The sequence below is a fragment of the Miniopterus schreibersii genome, assembly GCF_964146895.1.
Source record: "Miniopterus schreibersii genome assembly, chromosome: 12".
NCBI lineage: Eukaryota > Metazoa > Chordata > Mammalia > Chiroptera > Miniopteridae > Miniopterus > Miniopterus schreibersii.
The window spans coordinates 27,206,381-27,223,492 of record NC_138112.1 but is presented as its reverse complement, the minus strand read 5'-3'; the positions used below and the strand labels follow the sequence as shown (position 1 = coordinate 27,223,492).

General features: G+C 36.1%; 2 protein-coding genes across 5 annotated transcripts in view; one reads left to right on the top strand and one right to left on the bottom strand.

Annotated features, from left to right (window-relative positions):
* Positions 1–735: 735 nt before the first annotated feature.
* On the top strand, positions 736–11,122 carry TMEM126A (transmembrane protein 126A). Of its 2 annotated transcripts, none has more exons than XM_081154765.1 (5): positions 736–863; positions 3,113–3,245; positions 5,848–6,041; positions 7,031–7,145; positions 8,775–11,122. In XM_081154765.1, exons 2-5 carry the CDS (start codon positions 3,157–3,159, stop codon positions 8,965–8,967), a joined length of 591 nt encoding a protein of 196 aa, XP_081010891.1. In that variant the 5' UTR covers positions 736–863; positions 3,113–3,156; the 3' UTR covers positions 8,968–11,122. The 2 variants fall into 2 exon arrangements, with proteins under 2 accessions (XP_081010891.1, XP_081010892.1); XM_081154766.1 differs by lacking the exon at positions 736–863 and adding an exon at positions 972–1,056.
* Positions 11,123–11,306: 184 nt separating this feature from the next.
* CREBZF (CREB/ATF bZIP transcription factor) overlaps positions 11,307–17,112 on the bottom strand; it is a 6,943-nt gene continuing 1,137 nt past the window's right edge. Inside the window, exons 1-4 of one of the 3 annotated variants that reach the window (XM_081154760.1) lie at positions 16,925–17,112; positions 16,637–16,714; positions 15,511–15,579; positions 11,307–13,739 (exon numbers count right to left, since the gene is read on the bottom strand). The exon at positions 16,925–17,112 is cut by the window's right edge and continues 1,137 nt beyond it. In XM_081154760.1, coding sequence (XP_081010886.1) covers positions 16,699–16,714; positions 16,925–17,112 — 204 coding nt within the window. In that variant the 3' untranslated portion in view covers positions 11,307–13,739; positions 15,511–15,579; positions 16,637–16,698. Of the gene's footprint in view, positions 13,740–13,771; positions 15,580–16,636; positions 16,715–16,811 lie in introns of those variants that run through there. The other 2 variants (XM_081154761.1, XM_081154759.1) reach the window with 2 other exon arrangements.

Below are 17,112 nucleotides of genomic sequence, written 5' to 3'. Positions count from 1 at the left end.
CAGCGAAAATGTTATTTTCCCTCCTGTTTTACAGATGAGAAAGAGGCTGCTAGGATGAGAACTGAGACGTCTTCAGAGGCTCAGTCCAAGATTTTCCTTCTCAGTTGTCCTGCCCGCCCTCCAGTTTTTCCTTGGCCACACTCACGCACTCCTGCAGCTCTAAGCAGTCCTAAGCAGGGCGCCAGGGGATCCTCAGAAAATCAAGCTCCTTGTCTTGAGGTGCTGATTATCTTGAAGTGGGACGATCAACCAGATTGCAACATGGCACAGGGATCCAAAGGAAAAGAGAAACTCGACGGAGCAAAGAAGTCTCAGCTCCTTTTTTTATCTTTTATCCTAGTACCCCACCGTAGGCCAAGGGCTGTGCTGTTGTCTTGCGCCCCACGTCCACATCGTGAGGGAGGCTCTATCGGCCGGGAAGGTAAATAACGTGCCCAAGGTAGGTTTTCAGTGGAAAGGGCCGGTTTAGGGTCACCCGACTTGCACCTGGCAATGTCACAGTCCGCAAAGCTCTGCCCTGGGAGGCAGGGGGTGGGTGGGACGAACGTTCTCCAGGTGACTCCGAGTCCCACGGCTTACGCCCAGCATCTCCCTGGGCGGGCAGCTCCTCAGCCAGAAAGTCGCAGCTGCGCGCAACCTGCCTCCGGGAAGCCCAATCAGCGGCAACCTGCCTCCGGAGAGCCCAATCAGCGGCGACCTGCGTCCCGGGAGCCCAATCAGCGGCCGAGGCCCCGTGCCCGCCTCGGGCCGAGTCACGTGCCACCCAAAGATGGCTGCGCCCGCGCGCGTTGAGCGAAGGTTGCAGTGAACCTCAGCGGCCGAGGAAGAGGAGGAAGCCCCGGCAGCTGGGAGGAGAGCAAAAGGTACTGACGTCCCCGAGAAAGAAGCACTTCGGGAATGAGATCCCGGGACTGGGTCGGGAGGGCAGGGGAGGGGAGGGGAGGGGAGGGGAGGGCAGGGCAGGGGAGGGGAGGGGAGGGGAGGGGAGGGGAGGGGTCGGCTCTATGGCGCTGACGGGCTCTTCATTTTCCACCTTAGAAGAAAAGAACTTGTAAAGTAAGCCAATAGAAAAAAATAGAAAAAAAATGCCTGCACATGAATTTAATCCCGGGTTTACTGCCAGTTTATAAGGTATCCTGGGGCTAACTTCCTTTTCAGAGGCCCCCTTTTCTTATTGCCTCTCTCGGAGCTATCCTGAGTGACGTGAGAAAGCGAATTCAAAAGCAGTTTGACATGTTTGTGGTATTTAAAGGCGCCATTGTCTCTGATAGGGATTTATTATTAATAACGGGGACAAAAATGACCAACTGCGGGCTGCCGGGTCAGAACTTTTACCGAATTAAGGACGACTTTTAATAGCCGCACCGTGGCAGTGGCAAGTTCACAGAACTCAGAACCTTACCAATATACAGAGCATAGAACAGAAAGAAAACTATGATAGTATTAGGCGGGACTTTCTGAAATGATTTCTTTTATTTCCGATATCTAAACCGTACACTTTTTATATACCGAATCTGATCGCTTTTTATGTATCGCTCCACCTCCCCCACCCCCACCCCAAGCAGAGTCGTTCAAAGCTTCTCTAGGGTGGAGACTGTGTCTATCGTGTTACTGTAACCAAGGCCCTCGAAAAGTTTTGAGCCCAGGATACCTAGACATGAATTTCTGAGCCTGCATTGTACTTACTAGGTTAATTTTAAGTCTAGGGATATGAAATATTAGTGCCCTGAACATTTTCCAAATGATCATATGAATCTAACAAAGTACCCTCCAAAAATCTTAAGTTACTCGGTGTCATAAATTAATCTTGTAGCAAATGAATGATAGTGAACGAAGAAAATGTAATTTCATAAAATCATGTTGTCCTGTGCGGTTATCCGTAAAGTTTTGCTTAACCCTGCTACCCTGAAATCTTAATAAGCTAAAAATCTCCGGGGGAAAAGTTACCATTCACCATTTCCCTACTCTGACATTCACCCCAACTAGTACATGGATCAGCAAACTGCTGGTTTGTGGGCCAGCTAAGCATGATATTTATATTTTTAAAATTATTTTTAAAAAGTATTCAATAAAAACCATAGGTGACCTGCAAAGCCTACAATACTATATGGACCTTTAGAGAAAAAGTTTGATCTCTGCTGTAGGGTATACTTAGAAGTGAAGTTCTTAGGTATGTCTTCTACCTACTAAATACCATATTCCTTTCCAAAGGGGTTGTACTCAAAACTGGATATAATTTGTTTCCACCTGCAGCACGAGTTACCCTACATTCTTTGGAGTAATTGAAATAGTCAGATTTTGTGTTGTTTTGTTGTTGTTTTTAGCGAACCTAGGTACACATATTGGTGTCACTGTGGTTTTAATTTGTTTCCCTGATTATGAAGTTAAGCATATTTTCATGTTCATTGGCTCTTTGCCTTTCCTTTCAGTGAAATGCTCGTTCAAACCTTTTGTCAATTTTTCTGTTGGGTTGCTTGGTCTTTTCTTGTTGATTTGTACTTCTTTACACATTCTGGGTACTAACTACTATTTACATATATATATGTATACTACTATTTACATATATATATGTGTATATTGATTTCAGAGAAGGGGAGGGAGAGGGAGGGAGTTGAAATATCAATGATGAGAGTCATCATTGATCGGCTGTCTCCTGCACACCCCTGACTGGAGATCAAGCCCGCAACCTGGGCATGTGCCCTGACCGGGAATCAAACCACGATGTCCTGGATCCCAGGTCCTAGGTCGATGCTCAATGCTGAGCCACGCTGGGCTGGGCCTAACTACTCTTTTGTCAGTTATAGTGCAAACATTTTTCCCGCACTAGTTTATGGTGTCTGTTGATGAACACAAGTTCTTAGTTAACATTTGTTTTATGTCTTTTGGTGCTATTTGCAAATTAAATATTTTTAAGGGTTACAAAAAATATTCTGTATTCCTAGAAGCTTTATATGCTGCTTTTCATGTTCTGATTCTGTTTCACTTAGGATTGATTTTGGGGATGGGGAGGGTATAGTGTGCATGCAGATCATGAATTCAATCTATAGCTAATTCTCTTGAAATTATGGCCTTCAGAAGGCTTTTTATAAGCTCTTTTGTTTTTTTTCTATAGGTATACATTATTGGAAAGTGATATTAATTTCTTTAAGGCTCAAGATGGAAAATCATGAACCAGATGATACTATGAAGGAAAACATTTTTGATATCATAACCAGAAAAATTAACCAACTTCCAGAAGCAGAAAGGTAGGATCCCATCTTAATGGTGAATTTTCATTGATTATCTCAAATTTATTTGGTTTCTATATAAATAACAGAATGTCAGAAGGAAACTAAAACAGTTTTCTTGCCTTGAGAAAACCAAGGCCCAGCAAGATTAACCATTTAGCTCAAAGTCAAGGCTAGAATTCATGTCTTTGGGCATATATAATTATATGATGGTTCTCTTTTCCATTAGGTTTATAATCAAATGTACATTTGTGGACTTATTTAAATAGCAAAACTTTAAAAAAGCTTTTAAATTGTCTTCATTTCTATCATTATGCTTACCAGTCTAAGAGAAAGTCATTTCACACACATAGCTAGACAAGGGATCTCAGAGAATAGGATCATGGTTAAAAGATCTTTAAGATATTATTGAATAGAAAAAGTTTATGTAGGAAACGTACTGATCTATGAAGACAACACTAAGTGAACTATAGTACACAGTTTCTTTTTGGGAAGTAGATTTTAGGTAGAAGAAAAAATGAAGGCCAAAAGGAAAATGCCTGGTAATCCTGGTGAGTAGTGATGGTAGGGTGGTGACAGTTAAGGTAAAAATAGGATGGATTTGAAGTACAAAGTAGTTCCACATACCATATATTTCATTGCCACTTGTTAAATTTGGTCTTACATTTTATATGTTTAGTTCATGTGTCTAGTTATTTTGTATGTCTTGACAAAATGTCATGAGTTTCTAGTTGTATAGGTACTTTTTTGGAAAATTGGCAAAGGGTCTGCCAGATAATTTTGTACTTACTGAATTATTAACTAAAAAATGTGACTTAAAACTATAGTAAATTAAAATCTGGTTGGGAGACAGCAAACTTGGCTACTCAGATTCCAGTTGTACACCTTGTTTTATTTGCATATTTATTTTTATCATATGTTTTACAGCAATACCAATATATAATTTATAATATTAATATAATATGCAAAAAATATATGGGCAAATGGTTTTCCTCTGAGCATTCATTCCTATGACTAAAATAGAGATGCTATATATTGAATAGGATTGTTATGAAGATAAAATAACTTAGTATTTTAGAGGAAGGGTTGAAATTTCCCACTCCCACAAAAATAGGTCTTTAAAATTCATGTTTTTTGTTGTTTGGTAGGTTCTTTTCTAGGTTCTCATCAATCTTTAAAAATTATCTTACATACTTTAAGTTACTAAACTGCCTCTCTCCTACTGCCATTACCATAGACTTGTGTTGTATTTCAAGTTTACATGTCTTTCATCCTCAAAATAATAAACTGAAAACAGTGAAGGTAGAAGGTAAATTTTTGTGCCTTCGGCAGCAAGTCTGCTGCCCATAGTAACATGATTGAATGGCAAGCAACATTATGCCTGCAAAGTGAAAGGTTAAGAAAAGTAATACCTTATACAATGTCGGAAGCTCAATTAGGAATTCCTAGGAAAGTTGTTTTAAGAGTGTTAAACATAGAAGTCGGAGGGGTTATTGTGAGGCTAGTTTGGCTAAGAGTAATGGGATTAGGCAAAAAACCAGTGTGTATATATATATATATATATATGTAAAACACATAGACACAAACAATAGTGTGGTGATAGCCAGAGGGAAAGGGGTGGTGGTGGTGGAGATGGGCAAAGGCCAGGAAAATGGAGACTGAAAGAGACTTGACTTTGGCCAATGGGCACTCAATGCAGTGTGCAGATGATGTTTTATTGAGTTGTACACTTGAAATCTGTATGGTTTTGTGAATCAATGTCACCCCAATAAATTCAATTAAAAAAATAGTAATAAGAAATTTAAAAGATCGACACCTGTGTTGTAGGTTGCAAGGTGGTAAAGTTAAGCGGTAGGCTGAAGAGTTTGGACTATTTTCAATATCCAGCAATAATTTTAGGTATTATTTTTTGCAAAACTAAAGAATGCTCAGAACATGCATTTTGAAGTCATACATACCATAGCTTAAAAAACCACTTTTCTCAAAACATTTTTATTATTTCAATGAGTTGTTGTAAGGAACCTGGTATGGAATATCCCTTCAATGTTAGTACTCTTCCAACCCCCAATCCTGACTCTAATGCTTTTAGGGATTAAATGAAAGGAAACGTTAACTCCACCTCTTTGAATGCCTTCTGTGTATCAGGTGCTATTTAAACCGAGAGGAATTTCTTTGTATTCATTGTCTTCAACTTGTTTACAGTGGGGAACACTAGTGAACTCCTTATAATGTGTTGTGCTAGAGAGGTAAGAAGTATTGGGTATTGTCGGAACCCAGAGAGGTATCCAAATCAAGCTATTCTCTGCTATATATAGTGGGGGAAATTTCTATACTAATATCCTTTGCAAAATCACAAAGTATATTTAGCAAAACCTAAATGTATCACTGTCTCCTTAAGTGTTACCAAGTTCAGAAGCCTTTACAATAAAAATCTAATGTGAAATATAGTGACTTTTAAAGGTTTTTGTTTTATGGAGCTATAAGGGATAACTGTTGTATCCTGTTACTCCTAAAGTTCTGGTAAGTTCTCTAACATATGCCAGAATTGAGAGCATACGAGAGCTCCCAACACACAATAGTGCCAAAGAAAACTTTACTATTTTTTTTTTCACCCACTCAGGAATGTACTTGAACACGGATCAACATATATTGGACTTAATGCTGCTCTCTGTGGCCTAATAGCAAACAGTCTTTTTCGGCGCGTCTTAAATGTGACACAGGCTCGTATAGCTGCTGGTTTACCAATGGCAGTGATCCCATTTTTGACAGCGGACGTATCCTACAAAGGTTTTATAAGTCTACCGTTGAATACAGGTAAATCCTATTTCACTATTACCAGAGAGTTTGCTTTGGTATATATTTCTACCCTACATTAATTCTTAAAATGGCAGTTCATGTTAGGATGGCCTACCAAACAAGTGCACATACACAGCAGTTCTTAATACTTTCCTTCGTCTAATTTATCTTTTCCACAGTGCTTAGAATAAAAAGTATTTGGAAACTTAATTTTTTTTTTAAATGCTGACCACCTTAGTTTAAAAAAAAATCTGCAGAGAACTTTCTTTATGGGAATAAAACTCTAAGTAGTAAATCTTGATGTACATACAAGAATTATTAAATGTATGGAGACTTGATTTCCTTTCGACAGTTTACCGTATGTGCTGAGTGCTTTGAGTATAGCTAATCATGAAAAAGGTTTTGATTAATGATTTGAAATAAAAGTATTACAAGTGATGGTTGGGAAGGAGGCAGTCCATTTAAGTTTTCTGCTAAGTGTTGCTCTAAATTTGTTTAAACTGTTTGAGTATTTTGCTTAAATCCCTATAATCAGTGTGAAAAGAACTTTTATGATCCAGGGAAGCCTATTGCCCAGTGAACTGAGCAGACTGACTGAGGAAAACTTAAGTTACAACTTAGCTTTCTATTTTTAATATACTTTACACTAATTTGGAAATGAAGAATTTCATAAAAATAAAGTCACTATATAAGTATAAATTGTAAAAAAATTCCCATGGATTAAAAAAAGTTTAATACAAGTGCAGCAAGCTATGAGTGTAAACTGAGATTATATTCAATCAAGTTCAGAACAAATTAGAAATTTTTCCTAAGGTGGTTAATCAGTTACTCCTAGGTGTTTTAGGTTATCTGTACATGTAATTATACCTTTTAACATGCCTTGCAGAATTGCATTTGCTTACTGCCTGAAAATTGAGTCTCTGTGATTCATATAAGGGGACCTTGCATTCTTTAAATGTTTGCTTGACTATCATGACCTTCATTTCCAGAACTATTTTATTTCCTAGGTGATTTGAATTGTGAAACCTGTACCATAACACGAGGTGGATTGGTTGGACTTGTTTTTGGTGGTCTGTACCCTGTTTTCTTGGCTATACCTGTGAATGGTGGCCTAGCAGCCAGGTAGGATCATTTTCTCATTATCATTGAAAAACTTCAGTAATATATAAATGATTACCTAGAAAACATTTAACTTAAAACAGCAAATACGTTTTCTAAGGAATGTTACCTTTTGATTTGAAAAAGTTAAGACTTTTTTCCTTTTTTTTTTTTTTTTTACTGTATTTACAAGTTTCTTTTTTTTTTGGAGTTCACATATAAGTGGTATCATAGAGTATTTGTCTTTCTCTATCAGACTTACGTCAGTTGACAAAATGTCCACAAGGTATCCATGTTGTTGCAAATGACAGATTTCCATCTTTCTCATGGCTAAATAATATTCCATTGCATATTATACCACATCTTCTTTATCCACTCACCCATTGACAGGCACTTAGGTTGTTTCCATATCTTGACTATTATGAATAATGCTACAATAAATATGAGAATGCATATATCTCTTCGCTATCCTATTTTCATTTCCTTTGGGTATATTCCCCGAAGTAGAATTGCTGGATAATATAGGTTTGTTTATTTATTTATTTATTTATTTATGTAACTCCATACTGTTTTCTTTTTATTTATTTAATGTTTCTTTATCCTTTATTGTTGAGACCATTACAGATGTCTCCCTTTTAACCCCACTAATCCCCTCCACTCTACATCCATCCCACCCCCAGGCCCTCCCCACACCAGTGTCCACATCCATGGGCCATGTCCATAAACATACAAGTTTCTTGATTAATGTCTCCCTACCTACACCCCCCTCCCCACCTTCTCTCTGAGATCCCTGTTTGTTCCAAGCTTCTATGTTACTGGATCCACTTTGTTCATCAGTCTATTTTGTTTATTATATTCCACATATGAGTGAGATCATTTGGTACTTGTCTTTCTCTGACTGGCTCATTTCACTTAGCATAATACTCTCTAGTTCACTCCGTGCTGTGCCAAAGGTCCTTCTACTTCACAGCCGCATAGTACTCCATGGTGTAAATTTGCCACAGCTTTTTTATCCATTCATCTGCTGATGGGCACTTGGGCTGTTTCCAAATCTTAGCTATTGTGAATTGCGCTGCTATGAACATAGGGGTGCATAAGTTCTTTGTGATTGGTGTTTGGGTTCCTTAGGATATATTCTTAAGAATTTGAAAACAGTTCTAGAAATTTATCACACTGTACCTCTTGGGTATATAGTTCCAGTTGTTAACCTTAATTTACAGTTTAGGTTAATTTACAATTTACAAAGCCGCAAGTAATACTATTCTAGCATTAAAACCATGTTATTTATACACACACACACACACACACACACACACACACACACACACACTCACTCACACTGTTCGTAAGAATTTAAGCATTCCCACTAAAGGAAAACTCCATCAGAAAATGTCTAGCTATAAGTCTTCTACTCCAAAACTGTTATTCTCTAATGAACTTATATCAAGCAGTCTATGCTATATGAGCCTCCGGAGATGAACTGGAGAAAGAGGCAAAAAAATTACCCCCAAAGGGACAGTTTTTAGGACTAATAGTAGCAGTGCCTTAATATTTACCTAAACTAGTCAAGACTTCTGGGATTAATACATATATTGTACATTGGTTTGCCACGACAGTCTTCCCCAGTGAACTGCTCTCAATGTTTTCTTACAGGTATTCCTCAGCCCTGCTACCAGAGAGAGGAAACATCTTAACCTACTGGATCAGACTTTCTAAGCCTATCTTTAGAAAGATGTTATTTCCCATTTTGCTCCAGACTGGGTTTGCAGCATACCTTGGTTCTAGACAATATAAACTACTTATAAAGGCTCTTCAATTACCTGAACCTGGCCTAGAATTTCAGTGATTGTTAAGCAAATGTGTACACAAAAATAAATCTGTAAGAATAAACTATGTCTACTGTATGAATAAACAAGACTTAAAATTTATCACATGAGGTACAACTCCTGAGACCTACAACAAAAGGCTTCACAGGGCAACAAAAGGCTTAAAACCACTAAAGGCTACCAACTTAAACAAGAGCATAACTTCTTGTTTGCCCAATAGTACCTCTCCACCACTCTTGCTCTTTGCCTTTAAATTAGGCAGAGTTTGATCTTTAACACAGAAAAAAAACAAACATGAAACAGTTTCCAATAAAGACTTCATAAAGAATCCAAACAGGAATGAAAATGGGGGGTGGAGTGGGAGTATCAGTATACTACAGCAAATGTTATTTACACTTCATTTTCCCAATTCACTGTTTTCATTGGTATTATAAATCCATAGAATCTTAGAACATATTTATTAACCTTCCTTACAGAGGGACCAATTCCAGTATTCTTTACAGGTGGTTATTCAGGCTCAACTTGAGCTCTCCTGAAGTTACATACTTCAAAAGTCACCTATTTATAAGCTATATTCTTATAAGATTGAGGCTGATCTTATCTTTGAAGTTTCCATCTAGTATGGAATAGTTCTGGAATCACAGATCTCAGTCTTTTTTTTTTTTTTAAGCTGTGTGACGTTAAGCAAGTTAACGAGCCCCTCTCTAGCCCTCAGTGTTCATCATTAACCTCACTCAGGATTGGTATTACGTAACATGTAATTTGCCTAACGTAGCACCTGACGGTATCAGGCACTCACATGGTAGCCATTTTCTTACTATTGCTCCTGGTTTTGTTTGCTGAAATATCCTAATCTTTCCTCATTTCCTAAAATAGATTATTTAAATTTTAGAAGTAACCTATTGTGTTCCCCTTCCTAAAACTTTTGATCTCAGTTCTTTAAACCATTTTGTGACAGCACCTAAATCAGTATTGTCCAACAGAACTTTATGTAATATTTTATATTTGACTTACATTAGCTATTGAGCACCTGATATGTGTCTAATGCAACTGAATAACTGAATTGTAAATTTTAATTAAGTTTTTAGCCACGTGTGGCTAAAGTCTAAAGTACTGGACAGTACCTATTTAGACCAACACTTTTCTGATGAAACAAGCCAGTTGTACCAAATAAGATATTAAGTGATATCATAGATCATTTCACAAGCATTTAACTATTCCTTCTAAATATAGTGACATAACTGTTGTGATCTTATGCTACTTAAAATTGTATCAAAGGAGAATGTAGCCTGTCACCTAGAAGCACCTTCGTGAAATAGGCTTTCAGTGTCGCTAAGAAAGCAGTGCAACGGAAGATTAAAATTTAAATGAAATTTTAAAAATACATTTTCAATCTTTCAGAAAGCAAAGATGCTTTGTTTTATCAGCAGGTACTTAAAATGTGTTATACAAGAAATAACCCCAATTAGGAGGCAAAAGATTCTGTTTTACTGTGGATAGTCCCACTGGATTACAGAATTATGGATTTTTCTTGATTCCTTTTTGGATTTTCTCAGTTTTCTATAATTAATATGCTTTATTTTTACAACTAGAAAAAAATATATATAATTTAAAAGGAAAGCACTTACCTATTTCACAAGCTAAAATGTCAAGGTAAAGCTATGACCCCAAGTTATATATTTTATCTGCATTCTGTCAGCTTTATTTAAAGCAGAGTTCTACTTAAATCACAATGAAAAAAACACTGAAAAATAATTCCTGACTTCAAAAATAAGAAACCCAAATTACTAAATTAGACTCCTTAAAAGCAGAGAATAATCAACTTGGATAATTTGAAACCCACTGATGCAACTAAATTGGTACAAATTGTTTCCTTACATATCCTTAAACATTCCTATCATACCATCTGTAAATGAATAAAAGAATTCACAATGGTATCAAGATTTTTTTCTAATGTGTCCTTTATACCATGTATTTCTTAAATCATCTTTTCAATTAATAGAAACGCACAACATAAGAGAATGTTATTTTAAACCGGTTGCTATAGCCCGGCCGGTGTGGCTCAGCAGTTGAGCACTGACCTATGATCCAGGAAATCGTGGTTTGATTCCCAGTCAGGGCACACGCCGGGGTTGTGGGATCGATCCCCACATCATTAATGTTTCTCGCTCTCTCCCTCTCCTTTCCTCTCTCTGAAATCAATAAAGATATATATATTTAAAATAATAAGTAAATAAATCTGTTGCTATAAATCAAACCAAAATTTTTGGTCAGGGGGCAGATAAGTGACATAAATCTGCATTTTAATTTAAGGAAACAGTCATCTGTAGCAAAGACCTAAAGAACACTGCCTCAGTCAGGAAAACGGTTTTTAATATTTCAGTTCAGTGACAGCAAACAATTTAAATCTGTCATTTACAATTTATAGTTATTTGGCTTTAAAAAGGGTTCACATATTCTACTTAAATTAATATAAATTTGTAAACCCCAAACTATAAGTACATTAAAATCCAGAGGGGGTCTAGGAAAATGACCTCAATGGTTATAGAATAGGAAAGATACAAAATTTGAAGGCACATTCTAAAGGAAGTTGGCCCACCAATAAAATTCAAATCTTTGCATATTAGCAGAACTACACACATGTTCAAAATGCCATTAGTGGCTAGATTTTAAAATTAGGTTAACAAAATTGAGAAAAACATTCTCATCAAAACAGGTAATTTCAGGTGAACAAAATTTTAAAAATTATTAAAGTCTGTTGTGAACTGGCTTCTTTTTAAAAATGGGGAAATACCTGAGTAAGAAATCTTGAATGTACAGATTGGGAAAAAGTTAAAAAACCAGAAATGAAAACACCATTATCAGTAACTAAAGCAATGAAAAAGTCGAGTTAGAGAACAACTATCAACCTATATCTAAAAAAAAAAAAAAAGAAAAAAAATCAAATTTTCTCTAATTTTACGTGATTTATGTTCCTAATGATAATTTACTTTCTGAAATAAAATTTAAAATACCTCGTTTAATTTTTCTTTACTTCAAAACTGAAAGTAAATGACCATCTGCAGTCTAGGTCGGTCAGAGTTCAATCTGAAATTATAAGACAATAGGGAGTAACTGGTGAACAGAGTATGTAAGTATTCAAGTTCAAATATGTGAAATATACTGTGCTGGCCAAACAAAACACTCTACAAGCTTCTAATGAAAGACCTCCCCATCTTTTATTCCTGGCTTAAGTGGTAACTACCTGGCTTCTGAAGGAAAAACAGCACAGTAAAACAAAAATATAAACATTTGGGACGGTCTCAAAACTTTGCATTGATAAGGAGTCTGGGAGAAAAACTAAAAACTTGAAAATATTTTACTACCTAGTTATCAGATTGTTTAACTTAAAAACTTGACCAAGTTAGTAAGATATTAAACTAAACCTTTAAAATGCTAAACTTGGTAATCACGTATTTTAAAAGATAATTACTCATTATCACTGACTGAATTATCCACTCCATGTTCCATCAAAGGGGGATAGCTGATGCCTAATCATTGGTTGTGGAATTATAACCAGCTGTACTGTTTGTGCTGTAAAAGCATCCATACAGTTATAAGCCACTGGGAATACTCTTTGCTACCAGGCATCACAAACATTGAATACACTTAGAATACAAGAAACTGAGTGGATTTAATAGGTTTTGTATAATACCATACAATAACCAAAATGTATAGTTATCATAAATTATTCTGGGAAGAAAAGAAAAAAGAGGCTATGTCCTACCATTTCCCACTTCTACCTGCGTACTTCCCAAATGTAAGATAGCACAGCTCGGTCTAGACCAGGTAAAAGAATGTATTAACATAATCCAACAAAAATGAAATAAAACAATCCAGAGTTTTGAGTGTTTTTCCACACTGTAATAAACTGGAAAAATGTTTCCATTAAGTAAAACAACCGTATTCCATGAAAAAAGCCACTCCCATCATCCAAAATACTAAAGCCCTTACATAACACTAGAGAAACTTTAATTTATATAAAACAGTAGAAACTAGTATACCATTCATTAGGAACCTCAAAATATTCAAAAAATTTTGTGTCAAGTACTCAGAGAAAGCTCAAGAAGCCAAAACCTCAGAATCTGCACACATCCTGGTATTACCCTGAATTGCAATTAACTACCCACACATTTAATCATAAATCAACTTTTTCAAAGATATACAGACAATGCTTCTATTTAAAAAGATTCCTCTTCATAGTTAAGGACTTTACATTAACTTTCACATTCTACTTGGCAAGATCTGTCTGTACTTCAGATTATCTCCCATGTTCCAGGACATAAATACAAACTCATGATATGCCTGTGATCAGTGATGGCTTGTTTATGCAATTCTACTCCACTAAATATAATTCCATAGAATGTGCTCTTGATTATGTAAAGAATCTAATTCTCCTTGATGAAATACTATAATTCTCTTCTCCAATGGTTACAATTTTTAAAAAGGTATGCGAAGAACTGAGTATCACTCCTATGAAAGACAAAAAAAAAGGTATAATTTTGTTCCAAAATTAACTTAGTCTCAAGTATTTCTATTAAGTCTTTCAAGGATTCCAGAGAATCTTTTCATATCTCCATTTCTGGAAAGTGAAACCAGTATAGAAGTAATTTGGGAACTTGAAAATGGCATTCATTTTTTTCAGCAGATGCCAAATTTTTGACCGACATGGCTCCCACAATTACTTTGTTACCATCAGTCCAGTCAGTTAACAGGTTGTAGGAAAAGATTCACTTTTGCAGACACTGCTAAGCTGTTTAAAGAGAAGAGAGAGAGATTAATTTAGTGATTATAAAATGTACAAGTATTTAAAATATTTTGAACACTTTTTGTTGGCTTATATCAGAGGTGTGACTACATTCTAACAAACATGGACATTTTTGTTAAGTCAGGTCAAGGAAGTGCAGAAACAGTACGTCAATATGATAGAAGTAGTAGGTCAATATGATGTGTTAGTTCAATTAATGTATGAATTCCTGTCACCATCAGAAGACAAATATTAAAAAGCTACATCTTTAATCTAGTTCTATATCATTTTGCCATAGAGGCAAAATTAGGAGGGGGGAAAAAAAAGGTTGTCCAATACTAAATTGTTTTCATTCATTACAGTAAATAGAGCCAAACCGGAAAATTTCAAAACAATCCATATATCCCAGAAATCTCCTTTACACAACTATTATTCACCAAAACACAATTTTCTAAAAATAGTAAGACAACAGTTTCATATTAATAACTTTTTTAATTAACAAGTAGTGAATAGGACACTTTAAGATATTGCTTACTACATACTAAAACACATCTGTTGTAAATTCAGAAACTCAAACATTTACAGTAAAATGTGCTTACACATAAATATGACCAAATTTATTTAACGCCCCTGTTAGATAGGTCCTAAATACATGCAACCATGTAAAAACAAGACTATGAAGTTGATGTAAAAATGACAAAAATCACTGAGTCACCAAAATTAGGAAAAAAAAGAAAATGAAATGGAAACTAAGAAAAGACAGTTGCAAACATAAGTAACCTAACAAAGCAGCTTTAAAAATAGGCGATACTAATCTCCTCTTTCAAAAGTTCTTAATCAAGTATTTTCGAAAACTGCCATTTATAAAATGACATTCTAAAAATCTACACTTGGAATTTCAAAGCATCCCAATTCAGAAAGCTTTTGACTACTGTTTTCCCCCAGCCCCAACTTCAAATAATGCAGGGAAAGCATTGACATTAGGAAGAAAATATTCCAAGGAACTGATATAATTTTTAGAAAAACGCATTTACTGCTTCCAGAACCTTTATGACCCACAGTCAGCATTAACAACAATCATTTTTCCTATTCTCATCCATTATTTTTCAATGTCATATTAGAGATGAAAAAATTCTTTGAGCCCATAACTGAAAGATCAACAAACCTGGTTTTATTAATGATACCATATTTTTGTCATTGGTACTGCACAAAATTATATACAAAGAAATATATACAAAATGTTCAAGTATTAATTAAATTTCAATTCAAGGCTTCTGTTTCAAAAATCTACATTTAACATATTCCATAAAGATAGCACAAATTAGTCATTTCAAATAATTTTTCCAACTACTTTTGGTTATATATATATATATATATATATGAATAATTCAGTAGGCACTAAAAATCCATGCAGCTGCATCGTGAGGGGCTTGCTTCTGCACTTAGGTAAAAGCAGGTTCATCACTCCAGGTTGTGAGTTTGGCTACTACCCATTCATGCTCAAGTGCAGTAGATGATTTTACAAAATTGTTGTGATGCACTGGAAACCAGAGACCAAGTTAGGTCTCAAATAGTATTATCTAGCAACAAAACATTTACAGTTGTGCAAGAACAAGGATTCCATTTTCATAACCAAACAACAACAAAATAAAACATTTTGTGAGTAAGATAACTTACATCTTTGGACTGCTGGAAAAACTTTTTAATTATGAACATTTTAAAAGAAAAGACAGCAGAAGCCCTGATATTACCTCTTTTTCCTCATTTCTTATACTACCTTTTAAAATAAAGCAGGAAATGTGGCCAGCAGCTGGTCCCGTCTCTTCTGCCCCAACAGCTGTATCCACTTTAGCACAAAGAAAAACAAGGATGCTAAATAGGTATATACTTTATCAAACAGTGATGTTTCACAAAGAATTTCTTAATGCCTCTTACACTGAAGGCCACCGTAACTCAATTTATAAAACTGGACGATAGATAACAGAGAATTCAAGGGAAGAATACATCCCATCTTTTGAAAAAGTGTCAATCTTGTCATTAAGTAGCCAGAACCACTCAGTTTTTAAAATGCCTTTGAAATATGGAAAATAAGATTCTTTGTGAAGCCTCACTTTACATGTTTTCATTCACATTTCACAACCTTCAAAATCGAATCATACATAAATTTAACCTAAAATTTTAATACAACAAAAATAAAGGTGTTCAACAATTTATTCATACTCAGTGATAGGGTAATCACTGTGCTGGTTCTCAAAGAAACATTTCATTAACCATTCTTATTCTTCCTTCAATTAACTAACACAGGGGTCTGATATGCCTGTTAATTTCCATTTCTCTAATGGTGAGATATTAAAATCTGTTAATCTGAATATTGTAGTTCTAGATCTACTTAAAACTAAAAGGCATTCTTGAATATTTAAGTTATTTTGTCGTCACTTCCAGCAAAATAACTATCTCATTTGTGCATGCCCCAAACACTTGTCAACCTCTGAAAAGTTGCTCTAATACTGGAATTCCAATTTGCATCTTGTACAACTCGGAACTTCCATTTAACTTCACCTGTTTCACTGTCTCCAAACTGTATCTCTATTAGCAGCTTTCAGTGTACAGTTGGAATCGATGTCATCCAAGGCCATGTCCACACTGGGGACAGAAGAGCTAGGTACGCGCAAGTCTGAACAAGGGGATACATTAACAGCTATTTCAACCATAAGAAACATCTTAAATACATTATTGACCAGCACAAGTCTGTTTCCAGGGTGGACAGGGCCCAAATTAGATTCCCCTCCCGCCTTCCAAAAAAGAAAAAAAAAAAAATCACACACACACAAAATTGAGATGTTGCCCATTAAAGTAGACTAAGCAGCAGAGCATGAGCGTTACGTGAAGAGATGGAACCTTACCAGGTTGTGAGGCGGGAACGACTGTTCTGTAACCCCTACAACGGAGCCTGGCAGGAAGGAAATCACCTAAAAAAGAAACTGTCAGAGAGATTTAATAGTCACATGTTATCATTGGGAGCTGGTTACAGTGTCACATTCATGCTTTTAGCTAAACACTTAAAAGACTCAATATTACTTTTTTTCCTCCTGAAATGTGTCCAGTGACGATGTCCCACTAAGGTGTTTTTACATGGTGTAAGGGAGCTGAAAGGGGTAAACGCGGATAAAGAGCAGATTACTTGACCCTACATTTTCAGAGAAGACGACGCCTTCCGGGCGCACGCCGAGCAGAACTCCACCGACACCTTATCCTTGTCCACATGAAGACACACTCCTCCGGCCGAGTCGTCCTCTTCCAGCAGGTCCTGCTGCTGCTGCTTTCCCACCGGCAAAGCGTAGTCATGGTCACCGGCGGGCGAGTCTCTGAAGAGTGAGGT

Bases quoted from the DNA above. Each gene is read 5' to 3' on its own strand.
- TMEM126A (XM_081154765.1), top strand. From the start codon at position 3,157: ATGGAAAATCATGAACCAGATGATACTATGAAGGAAAACATTTTTGAT. The intron at 3,246-5,847 runs GTAGGATCCCAT...TCACCCACTCAG, and splicing joins CAACTTCCAGAAGCAGAAAG to GAATGTACTTGAACACGGAT. The intron at 7,146-8,774 runs GTAGGATCATTT...GTTTTCTTACAG, and splicing joins AATGGTGGCCTAGCAGCCAG to GTATTCCTCAGCCCTGCTAC.